The sequence below is a fragment of the Protopterus annectens genome, chromosome 8.part0, assembly GCF_019279795.1.
Source record: "Protopterus annectens isolate FY-2018-M chromosome 8.part0, PAN1.0, whole genome shotgun sequence".
NCBI lineage: Eukaryota > Metazoa > Chordata > Ceratodontiformes > Protopteridae > Protopterus > Protopterus annectens.
The window spans coordinates 271,740,147-271,761,681 of NC_056741.1; the positions used below are offsets into that span (position 1 = coordinate 271,740,147).

General features: G+C 34.2%; 1 protein-coding gene across 1 annotated transcript in view; it reads left to right on the forward strand.

Annotated features, from left to right (window-relative positions):
- Positions 1–21,006, forward strand: part of LOC122808221 (vomeronasal type-2 receptor 26-like) — a 174,343-nt gene extending 153,337 nt beyond the window's left edge. Inside the window, exon 5 of the mRNA XM_044079183.1 lies at positions 20,087–21,006. Within this exon, the coding sequence (XP_043935118.1) occupies positions 20,087–21,006 (920 nt within the window). The remainder of the gene's footprint in view (positions 1–20,086) is intronic.
- Positions 21,007–21,535: the final 529 nt, after the last annotated feature.

Consider the following 21,535-nt stretch of genomic DNA (forward strand, 5'->3'; position numbering starts at 1 on the left):
TATTAACAAATGGCTGCTAAACAGCTCTGAGCAACATACTATGGTAATGAAAAAGGGCAGCTTGAATACACTATTTAATTTTTAAGAAATGATGGACTATTAAAGAGAAATTTATGTAATTCTTTATTGAATCTTTGTCATTCTTCATCTCTTTATTGGTAAATAGGGTTCTTCCCTGAGGAACAGGACTAACAGGTAAGTTTACCTTGGCAGATAACACAAAAAAGGAACTGATTCTCGACTAAGGGGATTAGCTTTTTCTAACAGACTTGTGTTTAAAATTCTAGCTGCATACTTCCTTAGAATATTTTAGTTTTGACAGTTAATTCTTGACTCGGGTGATTCTGATATCTTCCCACCCTCCAAATAAATGTTAGAAAAACTGCTCCCTGTATTAATTCTAGGTGCATGCTTATCTTGTGATATACATGCTTCTTGTGCAGGAGTAATTCTCAGCCTTACATTAACTGAGTTTGAGGATAAGTCCTGGCCTTCAACAATAAATCAGATAATGTGGATGTCACAGAATTAATTATTTCTTTTACTTCTTTAAATTGATTTAAAGTATGTATAATCACTGAATGGGGGTGGACTGGGGAGCATTAATAATGTTTTGTAGCAGCTAATTTCTGTTATTTTAGCACACATCTTTGTCTTTTCTAGTTTAGAACTTGCTTTTATTTTATTTATTTATTTTGTTGACCGGGTTAATCTTACTAGTATAGTGGCCTATTTTCAAGGGAGACCCAGGTTAATATTTATACTACTTAGTGGAAAATTGGCCAGGGTGTCAGAGGACTTCCTCTACCAACAACTTAATGCACATGTGGCTGATGAGTTAGAGCATCTGTTCTCTTTCTGGTATAGTAACAGCCAGTACAGAGACATGCAAATATGGTGACAGAGGAGTATGGAGTAGAGGTGAATGCTGACTCTTTAGTTTTGTTATCAGAATATGAGTAGGAGATATCTGGTGAACAGAATCATGAGGGAGACCAAATAGAAGATATGGAAGGTGATTTCTAGTGTAATTTGCTTAAAGATACAGGGGAGACAAGCAAAAACAGGAAGATGTTATTATTACAACCCTTCAGTTGGGAGGGTTGCAGGATGAATTATTATTAGAACTAGTCAATCAGAATGAGTCAGAGACAGGGAAGGATGTATGTTGGGGCATAATGATGGAAAGAATTCATACACAACAGGGATATGAACTTAAGAGAAAACATTTGCATAAGTAGTCAGAGAACAAAGGAAGGAAGAAAGAAGAGAGAAGAAGAAGATAGAAGAAATGGACAAGAAGTATGCAGCTAGAATTCAGAATTAAAAAGAACTAGAAATGGACAAGTATGACATATGGGACAAGATAGTTGTGCCTTTAGGAATCAAGCCACAGGAGGTAAGAGCTTTTATTTTGATTAAAAAGACTTATTGTGACATTTACTTTGAGACTGCTACAGTATTAGAGATATTTGGGGGGAGAATATAAAAAAGAAAGTAAATGTATCTGTAGAATAAATATATTGTAAAGACTTTTTTGTGAAACACAAAAAAGTTAATATGCATTTTTGGACAGAAGCTGAAAGAGGAACTATTAAAAATATTTATTAAAGAACTTTTGCAAAAAGTGAAGGACATTTGTAAAGTATTTGATAACAGAGGAATTTGGATAGGGCTTGAGACTGTAATCTGATTTTGAAAATGGAAAAATTGCACATATTCCTAATATGTTCAATGTTGAATGTCATAGAGCTGATGTTAAGTGTTGAGGCAACTGAAAACATGTTTTTATTTATTTATTTATTTATTTATTTATTTATTTTTGTGGAAGGGAGGAACATTTTGTAAATAATTGTGATAAGGAGAAATATTATTTATGCAGGGAGATTGTTGATGATACGCGAAAATGTGAAAAGAAATGTTATAAATGCAAACAAATAGAACATTTATGGATGGATTGTGAAAAAGAGAAAAGTTCATAACTTAAAATAAAGAGACAAATTGGAGAAAAAGGTACATAATAAAAAACAATTGCAACAAGAAGAACAACAAAAACATAAAAGGCAGAGCAATGACACTAATATAGAAAAAGAAAATGACAAACAAAAAAGGGGAAAGGGGATATAAAGTGGATCAGAGGTTAGCAATAATGAAGATCTAGATTGGGAAAATGGTTAAGGTATGAAAAGAAAATTCCAGGGTGAGGGTCTGAAATTAAAAAAATAAAGTAAATGGATAAATAAATAATTTATTGTAAATTAAAGAGAATGGAAGCAAATGATCTTAGAATTTTATCTATCAATATTATCAGTATATACACTGTAGTAGGAAGGATGGAGGTGTTAGAATGGTGTAATAAGTCCGAGGTAGATTTAATAGTATTGGTGGATGTTAGAGGATTAACTAAAGAAGAAACAGAAAAGAGATTTTATGGACAGGAGGCATAATATGGAATTTAAGTAGAGAAACATGTTCGGGGATAGCTATACTATATAGGATGAGAATAAAAAAAAATATTATACTTAAACTAGAAAGATTAATGGTAGCTGAATTTATGGTGGAAGGAAAAGTATAAAGGCTTGCAGAAATATATGCTTATGTAATATATAAAGAACTAATAAAATTATTTCAAGAAATGCTGGATTTTGTTATTATAAATATGGGCATTATGATAACAGAAAATTCCAATTGCGTCTTAAGACATAAAAAAAAAAAACAGAGCTAAGATAAGAAAATAATGGAAAAAACAATAAAATGTGGGAATTTAGAGTTATGGAATTTGAATAAAAGTATATATAGAAGATGAAAATTGAAAACAGAAATAGATTATTTATTGATATCTAAAACTATAAAAATTGTTATAGAAGATGTGGTAGAAACAAGATTTTGGATCATTTGGATGTATGGATAAAAACAGAACAGAATAAAGAACATATAAAATTGGAAGAGGAATAAAGAGAATAAATAAAAAAGAGTAGAAAGAGAAAGTTAAAAAGATATAAGGAAGCTATGGAAAGATCATTTGACTATGAGAGATTTTTATTATAACTGGTCAGAATGGTAGATAATATTTTAAGAAAAATATAAAAGAAGGCATTTAATCTGGGAAAATAGAAAAAGTTGAGTAGGCAAGGAGAAACACAAAAATCCGTTTTATACAATCTGGGCAGAAATGAAAGGGAGCATTTTAGAAAAGAAGAAAAGCTTTATCAAAAGAATCAAGAAAAAAATTAAAGATGCATTATGTAAACAAAATAGTTTTTACAAGGAAAAATGAAGAAGTATCATCATATTTGAGCATAAAAGTAAAGGAATATAGTGGTATAATGAGAAAAATAAAAAGTAAAGATAAAGAAGTTGAAAGACAACAATTAAATATTCTGAATATTACAGCAGTATGTTAAAAAGATGGTAAAAAGGAGCTAAAGAATACATTAATTGGAGAATAAAGTGGTTTACAGAAGAATGAATAAAAATTGTAAAAATACATTACAATTATGAATTCAGATATGGAAATGAGGACTGTAAACATAAATTCATCAACAAGGGGAGATGAATGAAATAAAAACTGGCGGCCAGTAATGCTGAACAATAATTATAAGATATTTATGAAGATAATGCAAAACAAATAGAATATAAATTGGAATATGTAATGGAAAAAGGGATTTAGGGGTTAAAGGAAAATGAAACCAATAATTGTTAATGATAATCAAGGAAACTTGTGGATGATATAAAAAAGAACAAAAAGAAGCAAAATTAATGGTGACTGATATAAATAAAGCATTTGCTTCAACAGAGCATGAATCTTTATTGCAAAAGCTGGAAGGATATAATTGTAGTTTACAAATAAATAGGATGTGAATCAGTGTATAAAAATACTAATATTAGGATCTTAGTAAATGGCTGATTAAGTTAAAAAAACTGAGATGAATGGAGGTTTAAAACAAGGATGATCAATGAGTAGTATTTTGTCTGTAATGGTTTTAAATTGTAAATTAAAAGAAATAAATGAAGAAATGAAAGTAGTAAATATGTGCAAGAAATGTGTATTTATATTCAATTATTGTGTCTTATGCAGAGGATATATAATATTAATGGCTAAAATAAAATAGAGATAAAATAAATAATTAAATATGTGCATAAAAATGCAAGAAGTTGGATTAATAATGAATAGGGAAAATGCAAGGGTTCTGTAGATGAGAAATTGTTGGAAGGAATACAATTTGGAAGAAAAGAGATCCCAATATTAGGAGTTAATTTTTGTGAATATTGTATACTAGATGAACAGGAGCAAATTTTGAGAGACGTAAAAGGCCTTAGTGTTATGTGGAACACATATAGGTTATCTTATATATTAATACAGTATAGATTGGGAAAATATATTATATAGCTAATGTGTATATGATACCAAGAAAATTCCAGAAAAAAACTTCTTGAAATAATCTTTGGATTTATGGGGATTTAGGTTTAACCCAGTTAAAAGAGGAGTGTTATATATGGATAAGGAGGATGGAGGTTGTGGGTTTATTGAACCATATAGTATATGGGGCTTAGCTGAATCTATACAGTGAGATACCATGGATAAATAGAAAAGGATGTAAGTTGGTAGTGACTATTTGAGAAAAAATATGAAAGGGAATGGAAATTAATAAAATTAAATAAAAGGGAGAGAAAATAGAGAAATGAAGAAATAAAGATGCATCAAGACAAAATAAAAAATATGGGAATTAAGTATAGAGCAAACAGGAGAAAATATGAAAATATGGAATAAATCTATAATGATGAAAAATTACTGCATGAACCCATGGGGACATCTAACAGAAGATAAAAAAAATAAAAGCCATAAAACAAGAAAATAAATGGCGTGTGAAGAATGTTGCATGTCAGTTCATTTATGGAGGCTACAAATTAATAGATTGCCTATAAAAGGAAATATGACATAAAATAGTAAATGAAAGGACATGCCATTTTTGTGGTGAATTAGAAATGATAGATCATTTTTTAATATGTAAAAGAGTAAAAACTTATGAGAAAAATAATAGAAAAGAATATTGTGAGAGATATATGAGATTATAAATAGGTAAATATGGATATGATTGAATATTGATTTTATGAGAAAATTAATTAAGAATATATCAAACATTTGGCTAGAAAATCTTTTGTATTGTATGGATAATATAGAATGAAAGATTCAATGAGGTTATGTTTAATGGAAATTGGATATTACCAAATATAATATGGAAAATCAAATGGAGGTTATCTAAAAAGGAATAGGGGTCTATACAAATGTGAAACAAAAACTTGTAAATCATGGAGTAATGTAAATTTGTTTAATTTTTATAAATATTTAAATTCATATATAGTGGTGTATAATAAAGGACACCGAGTCTTTTTGATAGGTGCAGTGGAATCTTTTATATCCACCTGAACTACCACCAACTCAGGCAGATGTAGCTTTGTTTTAATGTATTATTCAAAGGGTGACACACTCAAGAATGCACCATCCGCCTTCTGCTGTACTGCAGTATCTGTGATCAATCTACTTTATGTGGGAATGGAACCCACAGACTTCTGCACCAAAGATGAGTGTGCTACATATTTGACCATCGACACTGCACATTTTGCTTTTCTTTTTCTCTTTTTATGAAGTGCTATTAAGTACAAGACTGACTTATTTGTGGTAATAACACATTCATCAAGGCAAGCATTGTATAAAAGTATGACAGCAATAAATAATATCTTGAAGAAATAATTTATAAATGTAACTAACATGCATAGTATAAAATGTGTAATTAAATAAATTACTAAAGGTCGGGGCTGTTTTCTCCAGTGGATTTAGTAAAACTATTTTAAAGGTATTTTGGAACTATTTAAAGTACACTTTAGTGCAGCACACCCAAATTAGGGACGGTAGCTGATTCCAGAGTTTAGGGGTACAGTATGAAGAGGATCACTGGCTGGATGTTCGAAACAGGACACCATACCAGATAGTACACTCTTTTCTGATGACCTGAGAGAGCCAACATGGGCATATAAAACATAAAACTATTTCATATAGGAAGGATTCAAGTTGTATAATGTCTGACAGGGGAAAAGTAGAATCTTGTAACAGATCTGGTAGCATATGGCAGCCAGTGCAGATTCCAAAACAGAGGGAGCTCCCAGTCCATAATCTCAGTGTAGAATTCTGCATTGTCTGTAGCAATGACAGATTCCCATTTGATTACCCAAAAAAGTCAGAGATAATAGCACATCCTGGATCACTGAAGTTATATCTGAAGATAAAAAAATCCATATTAGGCAATATTTTTTTCAGATGAAAATATTACATCTTAATGACAATTGACAGATTGACCAAAACTATCAGCCTACTTCAAATTCCCACCCATATCATAAAAATAAGCAAGTTCCATTATATTCCCACTGTATATTCTAAAGGGGAAAGGAAAAGGAAAGGAAGATATGAAGGATATGACGTGGCATATACAGTGACAGCAATTGTGTCCTTGACAGGCTAAGCTTAAGTTATTTCTTGAGTCCAAGCAGCCTTCATGGATGGTAAAGTCCAGCACAGACTCCTGAATGAAGTAATGATAAGGCTGAAAGTCATCTATGTATGACTAATAAAAAATTCTCCTTTGGTGGCCTCTTTAAGGGGTAGCAATTTCACCTTCAATAACAAGAGATATGTTTGTCTTTTGTGTCACAACACACTCCAGAGGATAAGTACTAGAGGAATTAACTTTTCCTTTCACCCTTTATAAATATTTTGAGAGATAAGAATCAAATCAGTCAAGCACAGTGGCAATAAAAACAGCATGATTTCTGATCTTCAATAAAGATGATGTGGCCAAGAGTATTAAAGGAGATCAAAGAGGATCAAGGCAAAATATAACTTTTCCTCTCTAGCATGAGAAAGTCATTAGCAACCCAAATAAGTTTTATTTCAATATTACACATAGTTCTAAAACAGGACTAGAGTATATTAAATAACCCATGGGATGTTATGTAGACATAGATATGCAAATAATCCATTTGTTCAATAACCATTCCTTGACATGGAAGGTGGAGATGGAGCAGTAATCCTTCAGAATGTTTGGATCCAAGAAAAATATACTGCAATCTTCTCTCAAGACATAAAAATGAAAAAGAAATTCACATCTTCCTTAGTTCAAGAATAAGAATGACAAATCATCAGTTTTGAAGAAACATGACTTTAATGAACCACATTGTTGCAATTTATCAGTTATATAAATGCAAACCTCTTGGATATGAAGAGATAGCCAGAGATAAGGAGCATAATACTAGATCACATAGATGCTAAAGAAGATCACGAACCACAAGTACCACCACATAAACCACTATTATTATTTACAAACGTGGCAGCTAGTGATAAATAGTAAAGCACTCAGTGTTACGTTTTGCTGCATATAAAATTCTCCTCAAATGACAGAAACACTTAACATCATATATTCATTGATTGTTACTAGGCTAACAACCTGGGGACCTTACTAAGCCTAGCTAAGTTTTCTTGAAATAATAATGATGTCCTGTATCCAAATAGGACATTGAGGGCCAGGCATTTGTAAGGGACATGGGTGCCAGGCCCGGTGCAAATTTCCTATTCCCCATCCACTGGTCTAGGTTGTGCTTAATCTGAGTAATAGATGAACTTAACTTCATATGGATGGGAAGCCTGTTCCATAGCAGGGGCAGTCTCTGGGACACATATCTGTCTTACCAGCATGTTCTGTTTAAATCGCAGACAAAATTCAGGTTGCTAGATCTTGTATTTCATTTCTGACACTGCTTTATTCTGAATGAGTAGTAATATTATGATTTGGAAATGCAAATGATGTTGTCCCTTATTCTACAGATTTGGAGGCAAATGCTTGAATGCTTTGATTTAATTCATGCATACCACATCCAGACGGTGACTAGTGTGTAGTCACAGAAATATGTTTAGCTTTTACTGTGTTTGTTGTATGAAACTTTATTTTCTCACTGTCTTAGTACAAGAAAACTGGACAAAATCAAAAGTAATGGGGTGAGAAAGATCCAAAAAATCGGGACAGCTTTTAAATATTGCTTTTATAAATTTAGAATATTGACAGAAGAGCAGGTTTTATGATAACATATACATCCTGAAGGCTATGAAATCATAAACTAAGATGTCTGTCAATATTTAGTGACTTCATTCCTCAATGATATGCCCGAGAGTCACAAACTGCACTAGGAATAGAGCAAAATCTGGACATTCTACAAAATTATAGACAGTTGAGAGGTATGCAGAGTAATGGAATGGGATACGAAGACAGTTATAAATATCAGGTTTGAAAAATTATATTGAGCTGCTTACTGTGATGGATTTGAAGTCTTCTTAAGACACTCAGTCTTGCTGGCTGGATTCTGCTAAAATCAAAGTCTGGTTATATTTGCATTCACAGTCTGTTGCATACAGAAACTTGCAGAATATACACTGATGAGAGAATATACATTGCAGCACCTGTCTTTAAGAGCAGTAACCAATAACTTTTATAATAAACCACATGTACTTCTGTTACAGCTTAAAGTACTGCTCCACTTTACTTCTCATATAGTACAGATGATGTGAGAGATATAACATTTACCTCGAGACAAATGTGTCTCTACAAATACCTCTAACATAACTGGATTCATACAGCTCTTTATATACAATTTTAGTCATGCACATACATATACATTTCCTCTTGGTATTCTATTTTGGAGAATTGCTCATCCTGCAGAAACAGTACTGATTGTTGTAGATGCTGATGCAAATGCTGACTTAATAATATTATTTTTAAGCTTTCTTGTTTAACAATGTCTTGTCACATTTTTGCTGAATTTATAAGAAGCCAGCTTTTCTGACAGTGTGAACATCCTGTTTTTTTGTCTTTTGTATAAGAACATCTGTTCTTGTGCCAAGGAAACAGATTGTAACAGTGTCATAAACATATCCTGTTGTTTAAGGAAACATAGTGTTATTTTTATATGTAGAAAAACATGTCTTTGTTCTTTAAAAGCAGATTTTGCATTTTTGCTCTTGCATACATTCTGTTTTTAAGTCTGTAAGGGAAAAATGTCCATTCAGCAGATTCCTTATTTTCCAAGCCATGGTAATTTAGTATGGATGCTGATCACATATTACTAAACTCTATTTCTACATTTAAGCAAGCTTTATCTTATACCTTATTTATGTTGCATATTTGTAGCAAAGTTACTTTTAACCTTAGTATATTGTTGAGCACACTCTAACAATTCCCTCTTTTTTATTTTAAACTAGGGAAAGAAATTCAGCATTATTTGATAATACTTTTTCATTATGACAATTAACAACAGTAACTTGACTAGCTTTTGCTAAGCAGACGTTAATACATGTAAATAATATGCAACCAAGCATTACAATAACAATAAAAGAAATTAAAAATACAGTGATTGTTCCTGTCCATCCTGTAAATAGATTACTAAACCATTCACTCCAATCATCATTCCAGTTTTTTTCTAGTATGTTGAGACACTTGTGCAATCACTTCTAAATGTACTTTTACAGATTCTGTTTTGTCTGGAATAAATGTACAACATTGTTCTCCTATTAAAGCACATGTACCCCCTTGGGATGCTAATATGTAATCTAATGCCATTCGATTTTGCAAAACCATAGTTTGTATTGCTGTCATTTCGACAGTAATATCAAAGACTGCATTGAAAGTGGCATTTGCCAATACCTCAACTAGTTTAGATAGTTTTCTCAGCTCCCAGATGGCTTTTGCAGCCCCATACCAAGGGAAAATACCTGCTCCAGAGATTACATCATCTCCTAAATCCATATCTTTTAATTTAATATAATCAAGATTTTGATGATATATACGTGATGTATCTAAGGTGTCTACTGGATTTTCTGGATTTTCAATCACAGGTAATATATCCCTTTTCTTTTTTGCATTGCTAATGCTTCCTTTTGGTAACTCTTTTACATGATGCATTGCTGGTACCACTAATCCTATATAACAGGTGCCATCCCATCCCTTTGGTAACCATTTATAAGATGTAATATGACCCATCTGCTAGAGCAACACTGCTATTTACCAGACTGTCATTTACTTGCCCCATAGTAGGAGTTTTATCATGTACAGCTGTAAAGTTTTTATCTGTTTTACTTCACCAACATGTAATATTTGTTTTACACTCATTTTTATAATTTTGTGAAAAATGAAATACTGCTGTGTCACTTAATATTAACTGACCCTTAATTGGTATTAAAATAGGAAAACCATGAGAAAATATTCCACGTACTGGTATGTGGTTGTGAAAATGTATCATTTCAATTGTTTGAATACAATTGCTATTACCCACTGGAACAGTTCCATTTTGTTGAAAACATGTGATCCCTTGCTCTATAGCAGATAACTGTACTCTTGCTTTACATAATTGTACATTTATGACTTGATCTCCTGTTTAATTTATTAATACCCTCCAACTACTAAGAGAATTTAGTGGAATATGTATTAGAGGCATTAGTGGAATAGGTATTAGAGGCATTACCCCTGTTATTTTTGGTATTAAACTACATACCCAACAATTACAAACATTCATGCTTTTTGCATACCAACATTGTCTTTCTAAAAAAGTGTTAAAAGTGTTAAAAGATGGTGACCAATCTTGTTAATTTTTCCACATTTCTTTACTCTCTCTCTTATGTAACTTTACAGTTTGATTAACAGGTTGTAAGTATAATTTAATAGTAAGCAATACAATAATAGTTAGTATGATAGCTATTATCAATTTAAAAATACCATCCTTTAAATAGAAATTCCATTGTTGAATCATTTTGCCTTTGGTCATCCGCAACTGGATTTCCAAAAGGATGCCCTTTAAACCATGTCAATTTCATTATGGTTTTCTCTGTTGGAAACCTACAAGGGAATACATTTAATCAGATTTACATTGCTCACTATTTTTGATCATTCTTAGTTGATCTTTAAGTACCAACATTGTTTTTCTTTTTTCCTTTGATTTTGTACACTAATGGTCCAATTTGTTCCACTACTTCAAAAGGGTCTTGCCAATTGCTAGCCCATCGTCCTTCCATTTGGAATGTTTTTACCAATACTTTGGTTCCACAGGGAAGGTTTTCTTCAGCTGGTAATATTGACACCTTTTTCCATAGATGGAACGCTTGCTCCCTTGCATTATAGTCACATATACTAGTAAGTTGTTTTAGCCATTCCTGATGTTTGCTGATTTCTAGCATGGGCCTACCATTAGGTAAATCTAGGTCAAATGGTAATTGTATGGGCATTTTGCGGCCTGTCATTATTTCATATGGGGAAATACCTGTTTTGCTGTTTGGTGTTGCTCAAATACCCATTAAAATACCCGGCAGATGATGTACCCATGTATTGCCCTTTTCCAAGCATGCCTTTTTTAGATGTTCTTTTAATGTCTGATTCATACGTTTTACAATGCCATTAGATTGTGGATGGTATGGTACATGAAACCTTTGCTGTATGCCTAACAATTTACACATTTGTTTAATGAGATCACTAACAAACTGTGGGCTATTGGCTGACTCTATGACCCTTGGCCATCCCCAATGACAGAAAATATTTTTCCATAAGGCTTCTGCTGTTGCCTTTGCTGTCATGGTTTTGGTAGGAATTGCTTCTACCCATTTTGAAAAGATGTCCACTACTACTAGTAGATACCTGTAACCTCCCTTTGTTGTTGGTAATGGACCTGCATAATCTATTTGAACTGCATACCATGGCCCATATGCTGGCTGTACTCAATGTAACTGAGGCATTTTGCTTTTAGCATTTACCTGCTGTCAGATTAAACATTCTTCTATAATCAGTTTGCAGACCTTTTTTAAATTTGGGTTCCAATACTTTTCTTTTACAACTGCCCATAACTTATCAGTTCCTATATGGCCCAGTATTTGGTGATTTAACTTGACCAACTGGTGTGCCAACTGAAATGGTACATATGGCAACTGTAACCCTTTGGAGGTGGTGTATGCGTAGTACTCCTTTGGTGGTATACCTGCTAATCTGCATTGATTGGTTTCTTCTTTTAAGCCCTGTTGGTTTTGTATATTTACAAGGTCTTTTTCTATTGACTCTTTATCTAACTCTTTTAAGACACTAACTTCTACACTGGCATACTCATATTCTGGAAGTTCTTTTCCATTTTGTGCTGCTTGTTGTGCCAAAGTATCAGCTAACACATTTAACCTGTAAGTTTCACTGGTTGGCTTTTGATGAGCTTTTACTTTTAAAATGCTATACTGTTCTTGTTGTTTTGACATTGTTATAACTTTATATATGTATTTTAATACTTCAGCATGCCATAATGGTTTACCTACACTATCCACAAATCCTCGTCTTACCCAGGTTTCCATATGCAGTCTTAAAGAATTTACTACGTAAGCACTATCTGAAAAAATGTCAATAGGATTGTAATACTTTAGCACATACAGTACTGCCTCCAGTTCAGCTCTTTGAGCTGGCATATGCCCTGGTAACTTGATTAGTTCAGGAGAACCCTGCTGTGGATTCTCTGGAACTATGGCAAATCCTGTCCAGTATCTGCCTTGGTCCCAATATCATGCTCCATCCACAAAGATGGATGGCTTAAAGTGATCAAAATCAGATGCTAAAAATTGCACCTCAGGTGACATTATGTTTTCTAAACAGTTATGCTGTTTTCCTTCATATCCCATGTGGTTTGACAAATAGTATTTGTCCCGTCTGTATAGTAACAGTTTTCATTCCAAAAAGTGCCATCCATTTTACAAAGACTGCCTGACTAACACCATCTGTAATTTTATTCATTTCAAAACTGTCTATCAGAGCTTTTACAGCTTGATGTGGTGTTTGTACTATAATGCTGGAAAATACGGAGAAATATTCAGTTTGTTTAATAACCCAGTAAGTGGCTAATAACTGCTGTATATGTGGATGGTAGCCCAGTTCCACTGGAGTCATCTTCCTGCTAAAGAAAGTGACTGGGCGTAATGTTTTTTCCATTCTGTTGTCGCTACCATGTGGTCATTCCTGTAGTAGTACCACAGACAGTATTTTTTTCCCTGCTGCTGCTTGTAACACAAATGGTAACCTTGGTGTGGGTGCTATTAATTCTGTAGCTTGTGCTAGTTTTATTTTTATCTGTGAAAATGCCTCCTCTTCATGAGATCTCCACTCTAAAAAGGTGGAGTTCTTTTGTTCCTGTAACATTTTGTATAGGGGAGCAGCCACGGCTGCATAATCCTCTATAAATTCCCTATTGTAATTCATGATTCCCATGAATTTATGTAAGTCTGCTATAGTCAGTGGCTTTTCCATTTGTAAAATGCCTTGTACACATATAGGGCAAGGAGACCTTCCTGTTGGTTTTATAATAGTACCTACAAACTTAACTTTTTGTGTCATAAACTGAATCGTTTCACTTTTAACCTTAAACCCTGCTTGCTGTAGAGTATGAAAAACTCTCTTAAGAAGCCGTACATGCTCCTCTACTATTTCTGACTGAATTAAAATATCGTCAGTGTAATGTATTACTGAATCATCCTTTTCCAAATGTTGTAGAATGGATCCTACTGTCTGATGAAAAATAACTGGACTGTTTTGAAACCCTTGTGGCAACCTTGTCATGACATATTGCTGGTTTTTAAATGTAAAGGCAAATCTTGGCCAATATTTTTTCCTGAGTGGTACTGCAAAAAAGCCATTTGCTAAATCTATTACTGTAAACCACTTACTTTGTGGCTTAATATGTGCAGCCAACTCTGGGACTCCTGGAATCAAATGTGCTCTAGGAGTAGTATATTGATTAACCTTCCGTAAAGCAATACATTTTTCCATATGTTCTTCTGCTTCCCTAGGAATAGGATATTGTTTTTGAAAAGGTGGTATATAGTCCTGATCACTTCCTACCCCTACTGGGCTTTCTAGTTTCCCACAATCACTTGGACCCTTGGACCACAGATTTGGGAATTGCTGTTGCAAATGCTTCCATACATCCTCACTGTCTGTATTTACATAGCCTGTAGGCTTTTCAAGTTTGTCAGGTAGAGAGATGGCATAGCAACCTGTACTTTGCTCTTCCTCTCTTTGTTGTGTGTCTCCCATCCACAGAATTTCATTAGGTAAATCAATTACTATGCCTAAAGGCCCTAGAATGTCCATACCAATAATGGTATTTGTGCAAGATGGATGCATTAAAAAATGCACCCTTCCATATCTGTCCCTCTTGACTAAACTTTATGTCCACATTTTGGCTACTCACTGCATAGCATCCTGTGCCATTAAATGCTGAAATGCAAACCTTTTTATAGGATTTGCTGGTAACTGTCTATTTGTGACAGATACTGCTGCTCCTGTGTCTATTAAGACATTTTTCCACAGTGACCCCTCTACCCAAATATCAATCAGTGGTCATCCATCTCGACCCTTTTTAAAGGTAGTCAAGAAAGATACCAGAGTAGGGGGCGCACATCCCTATTGCAAGGAAATCCACTCATCCTCTCCTTTATTATCAAATGCAATATGACACACCTCATGTTTTTGCTTGGCATCTTCCTCTGTGTCTGAATGATGTACATATTTAGGTTTTTCAATCTCTTTTTTAACTGTTGCCTAGCTATTCCTTCTGCCTGTTCTATCAAATGTTTTGGATTTACAGGTGACACTGTTTGAAAATCTACCAGGCATACTTCCCCTTTTTCTGTATATCGATGGCTCTTATAACTCTTTTCAGCAATATTGTAAGGTGTTTGTACATAATCCTACTTTTCTGATTTTTCTTGTAAATTTCTTTGCTCTCTTTTTGGAAACACCCCCTGTTCTTCCTTCTTTTTGCACCAGGCTTTGTAATGATGACAATTTTGCTTAACAGGTCCTATTTTTTTACAAAAGAAGCATGTTGTTGCCTTTTCCTCATTACCTGTGCTTGATCCTGGTACTACAAACATAGAGGCAGGAGCTGGTGGTGCTGATGCAGCTCTTTCTGCTGGTGGTTGGTCACACCACCTTTGCCTTCCCCTGTTTTTTACCTCACCAGTTACTTCAAATGGCTAACTATTATCTTCAAATGCAAAGATATGGTGTGAGTATAATGTCCCATCATCGGCCATAGTCCGTCCCCTCATTAGTTTTTGTACCAAATCAGTGAGGGTATCAGAATTTCTTCGTAGATACATTTAATATCCCCTGAAACCCCTTTGACTTGTTCTAAGAAGCAATGTATTAACTGTTTTTGTATGTCTCTTTTTCCCATGTCTCTATCTGTTTTTTTATATATGATTTGAAATGCAAGTCTAAAATGCTCATATGTTCATAGGTTCATAGGTAGATACTAGGTTATCTGCCCTAGGGCATTTATAAGCCTAGCCAGAGTGTATCTGGCTTCATCCTCCCTATTAGATTAGCCTACTGTTCAATTAATTTATCTGTGATAGTAATTTTAAAATTATCTAATAATTTGGCTGTGAGAGTCTGCCCTTGTGTAAATGCCATTAAAATGACTGTCATACGTCCTACTTTAGTGTTTAACTGATAATCATCTTGTTTTAATTGAATGAAAGTTTTAAAACATTTGGTAATGAAAATCCAGAAACATATAAGTAATGCATCTGTCCATATATCAGATCCTGCTGTATATGCCACCCATTCTTCAATTGTAAGCATGTTATAAAATATGCCTTTTTTATCATTCCGCTGTGGTAAACACTGTAATAATCTAGACTGTGTATATAAATCTGTAGTGGTTCCCTGTCCCTGTTCTATAATTTGGACTGGTTTTGTGTTTTTTGACTCTTCCTTAAGCTGGGATATCAAAATAGTATTTTGGAGGTTAGTCTCTGTTAATTCATCTAATTCTTCTTCCTCTTCCTTCAGACGCTGTCTAGGGTCTGTCATTTCTACCTGTAAGTGTTTAAGGGATGTGTGATACCTGTTATTGGATTCCTCTGTGGACTGCAGGGCTCCTATGCACTTTTGACAGAGATCTTGGATGTAATTTCTGAACATTTTAAACTCACTTTGTTTCTCTTTTAAAAACTTATTAAATTCTTCTGTCAATGTATCATAAGCTTTGTTTCTGTCCTCATCTGTATGTGTAGCCGTGGCATCATTCTACGCTTGTACATAATTTTTAAAGGAGGTTACAAGATCTACAGGGGCCTCTGTCAATAACAGATTTGACTGCTGTTGTAATTCAGAGATTAATGTACTGACAGGACATAACTGATTTACATCTAGATATAATGAAAACTGTATCCTTAATTAATTCTTTATCATGAACAGATCTGTCTGCACAGTCTATTTTTTTAGCAATATCATGCAAGACTTTTTTATGGCATATTACACAAAATGCAGTTTCTCTTGAATCACACAATAAACATTTACTATGATATACTTCATTTTTTGTTGCAAATACCAATCAAATGTTACAATCCACTTACACAATGCCTGTATGTCAAATTGTCCTAACAAGGTTTTACACTTACTAATGTGTTGTGCATACCAACATTGCAATTTACTCCATATTTTATCTGGTTGTTCTGCTACATTAAGAGTAAAATTTGGCTTACATTTGCTAGAATTCTGCCTGATAGCATCCATACTAAAAAAAAAAAATGTGACGCAGAAAAAAGTCTTACCATTGAGCAAGAAAACAGGTGATCTGGCTGTTGTTGCAGATGGCTGGAAATTTTTCAAAGTCACTCGAGTAGCTGGGAAAGCACAACAGGCAGCGGACTGCTATGCTAGTAGATATCCACCTTTTCTTAGAGAAGTTATGGCACTGCGACTGGAACTTCAGTCTCACTCCGGATGTAGACGTCTAAAAAACTTTACTACTGCAAGCTGCATAAACTGGAATACTTCTGTTTAGGATTTAAACATACGTACAAATGTTAGTTACTGCAATTTAACTGAAGTGACCCTCTGCAGGGCTTACCACTCCTTCTGTGTTCGAATGCAGGCTTGCTTGCCATTGAAAAATTATATTGAGCTGCTTACTCTGATGGATTTGAAGTCTTCTTAAGACACTCAGTCTTGCTGGCTGGATTCTGCTAAAATCAAAGTCTGGTTATATTTGCATTCACAGTCTGTTGCATACAGAAACTTGCAGAATATACACTGATGAGAGAATATACTTTGCAGCACCTGTCTTTAAGAGCAATAACCAATAACTTTTATAATAAACCACACATACTTCTGTTACAGCTTAAAGTACTGTTCTACTTTACTTCTCATATAGTACAGATGATGTGAGAGATATAACATTCACCTCGAGACAAATGTGTCTCTACAAATACCTCTAACATAACTGGATTCATACAGCTCTTTATATACAATTTTAATCATGCACATACATATACATTTCCTCTTGGTATTCTATTTTGGAGAATTGCTCATCCTGCAGAAAGAGTACTGATTGTTGCAGATGCTGACACAAATGCTGACTTAATAATATTATTTTTAAGCTTCATTGTTTAACAATGTCTTGTCACATTTTTGCTGAATTTATAAGAAGCCAGCTTTTCTGACAGTGTGAACATCCTGTTTTTTGTCTTTTGTATAAGAACATCTGTTCTTGTGCAAAGGAAACAGATTGTAACAGTGTCATAAACATGTCCTGTTGTTTAAGGAAACATTGTGTCCATTATGCAGAAACATGTCCTGTTGTTTAAGGAAACATATTGTGTTATTTTTATATGCAGAAAAACATCTTTGTTTTTTAAAAGCAGATTTTGCATTTTTGCTCTTGCATACATCCTGTTTTTAAGTCTGTAAGGGAAAAATGTCCATTCAGCAGATTCTTTATTTTCCAAGCCATGGTAATTTAGTATGGATGCTGATCACATATTACTAAACTCTATTTCTACATTTAAGCAAGCTTTATCTTATACCTTATGTTGCATATTTGTAGCAAAGTTACTTTCAATCTTAGTATATTGTTGAGCACACTCTAACAAGGTTCGGTTTCTTCCAGTAGAAGACTTGGAGATGCTAAACTCCAGGATAAAGAGGCATTGTGAGATGAAAAATGTCTTGGACCTTGAGAAGTTCAGCCTGGTGGTGTGAAAATGTACCAGAAAGGAAACAATACTAATCATTGTCCTAATAAAAGTTTGTGTGGGGGGCTTATGTCAGGTTAAAGGTTTGGTTTGCAGGGGTACATTATGGTGAGCTCAGTGAGAGAACCAAATGTCATTTAGGAACTAGAAGCAAATCAAGAGAGTAAACAAGGCACGAGAATGGGTGAGAGATGGAATAGTCAGGTTTATGGGCAAACAACTGAGGAAGAGAAAAAATGGAGAGATATGATGAAAATATATGTAGGGATATATGGCTAATCATGCTAAAGAGAATGTAAACCAGAATGAGAAGAGAGGGAATGGTAGCACGGAAAAGGCAAAATTCCAAGTCAAGCAGCAGGGTAGCAATGGAGGTGAGATCAGAAAAGGTACAAATAAATACAGAGCTGCAGAAGAAATCATGAAAAAGAGGAGAAGAAGCAAAGGTAGTTTTAACACTTCACTAAAAATATGTTCTACATGACTGTGCTGTTCCCCTTCACCACCTTAAATCACTCAGGCATGCCATAGACTAATGTACTGCATCTATAGAGGCAGGTTTTCCAGTCATCTAACATTGTTTTAGTTCTTTATTTTCCTTTATCTAACTTAACAAAATTGTATCCATTTTGCTTATCTTAAATTCATATTCAGTTGCGGAAAATAGTTATCATTTCACTAAGAAAGCTGCATTTACATCTTCAGTCTTCTCTCCAGTAGTCTCTAAATATCTTCTCTAAACATGTACAACTTGGGTACCGGGTGAAATTCTCAAAATGTGATTATGATACAGATAATACTAGAACTGCAAGCTAAATGTCAGTTTGTGGTACTTAAACATATTATCCAAAGTATAGAATTCTTATAGCTAAGTAGCAGTGGTAACATTGGGTCAAGAACGTTGAGCCCCCTGTTGTAACAATAAGTTGTGAAATTAAGTGTTTTTACACAATTTATTTTTCTCACATTTGGTACCTATAATCTTGTGGCTCACCCTTCCATTTGGCATTCATGCAACTCAACCAAAAATGGTAGTATCTGACAGCTGGAGACTGAGGAATGTGAAAGTATGCAGTATGTCCAACTGAATAGGGCCATCTCAACTTGGGAGCTTTTGTGCAATGAATGAAAATTGGATCAGGCAAGTTTGGCTTTCTTATACTATTTCTATAATATTTCTAATACTTATACTGACACAAAAGCAGCCTAAAGCAGCAAATGGTTAAGTACCGAAACACAAAATAGTTAATTGCTGCAAAATTCCAGTCACTACTAGCTTCTACCAGCACAGGTTATCCAAAATGTAAGTTTGTAGAGTATCAAACTGAGTGTTATTACAATACAGAAATGCACAAATATTATGGAGTAATACATACAAAATGGTCTCACACACACATGCGCGTGCATATGCACACTTGCACATACATTTTAAAACAGGAAATTTTAGTGATCTAGGAACAGAGCAGTAATGCTCTCGCATATTTTGCAAGTATAGTACTTTTACTTACTAATTAACAATTGCAGATGTTTGCTGATTTATCATTTCCTTTTATCTGTCACACTCGTAATGCTTTAAAGGAATGCAGTCACTAACTTTTTTTTCACTGAGTGGTGTAAATCAATTGATGCTTCCATTTTGTTAGTGTTTGCTCACTTAATCATATAATATTTAGTATCTTATTGTGAACTAGTTTCTTTTGTGTAAAAATACTGTATGCTCAGTTACTTAATGTTAAACAATGATCTGAGGGTAGTTATCCCACTAATATTCGCGTTATGAAGTCTGCAATATCTATAGGAAATTTCAGTAAAAATGCTTGGCAGCATATTAGGTATAAACACTAACATTTTAAATTGATCATACTATCAGAATCTAAACTGAGCTTTCAAAAGATGTTGATGGGCCAGGAATGTTTATGAATACTCTGTAGTAACTAATCAGTAACTAAACAGTCATGAAGTACATTTTCTTTTCATTTTCAGACTCTACTATCTGTAAGACATGCCCAGAAGAACTGTGGTCTAATGACAACCAAGACAAGTGCATTCCTAAGATGATAGAGTTCCTGTCGTATGAAGAACCTTTGGGTGTAACCCTAACAGTCATTACCATTTTCTTCTCTGTCCTCAGCATATCAATCCTTTGTGTGTTTGTTGCCAGTCGCGAAACACCCATTGTCCGAGCCAACAACAGGAATCTCAGCTACTTACTCCTTGTTTCCCTAATGCTCTGCTTCCTTTCTTCCTTAACGTTCATTGGCCATCCTATGACAGTAAATTGTATGCTGCGTCAAGCCACATTTGGTACAACTTTCTCCTTCTGCACCTCCTGTATTTTGGCAAAAACTGTCACTGTAGTTGTTGCTTTTGGTGCCACAAACCCAAACAGCAAGCTAAAGATGTGGTTAGGATCCAGGACTCCAAATGTTATACTTCTCTGTGGTTCAGTTGTTCAATTTAGTATATGTACAACTTGGCTGGCTAGTTCTCCTCCATATCCAGAGCGCAATACTGAATTCCGCAATGAAAAACTAATTATTCAGTGTAATCAGGGTTCAGTTGTGGCATTCAGTTGCATGCTGGGCTACCTAGGTGCCTTGGCAATTATAACTTTTATAGTAGCTTTCTTAGCAAGGAAATTGCCAGATACTTTCAATGAAGCCAAATTTATCACATTCAGCATGTTAGTATTTGTGAGTGTTTGGCTATCCTTCATACCAGCCTATCTAAGCACAAGTGGGAAGTATATGGTGGCAGTGGAAGTATTTGCCATCTTGTCATCAGGTGCTGGTATGGTTTTTTGCATCTTTTTCCCAAAATGTTACATTATTCTCCTGCGACCTGATCTGAATACACGAGAGAAGCTTATCGGAAAGGCACAATTTGGAGATAGGAAAAAATGATTTCCAATAAATGCTTAGTAATATTCAGATTTTCAGAATTAAGTTAGTACTTCATGTAATAAATGTTTAGCTGACACTTGGTTTAAAACATTTACAATATTTTACAATCTCTTATATGTTGTTTTCACCAGCAATGTTTCATCAAGCTGCTCATTAAAGCAATTACCTGAGAGCAGAGTGTGTTGTATCTCTGAATGCATGTAATTAGATCAAGAGAGGAGAAGAGATGTTCAGTTTCATGTGCTGGGACAGCTCTGAGAATTCTATGTAATCAATTACTTTTCCATTTTCTAGGACCAAATAAAATGTAGGAATGAAGAATCATGTGGGACTGGATCAATATTTCATTTTAATGATACCCACTCATGGATTATAGCTTAACAGACAAAACGCATGACTTATTATACCGCTGACAGGTTGGTATGAGTATTTTCTAGTAGGTCAGGCCAGTGCTTGTGATATCTCACCAGTACTTTAAACAACTTGAAGTATACATTTGCTATCTGCAATGTTAACCCCTTCTGGAGGA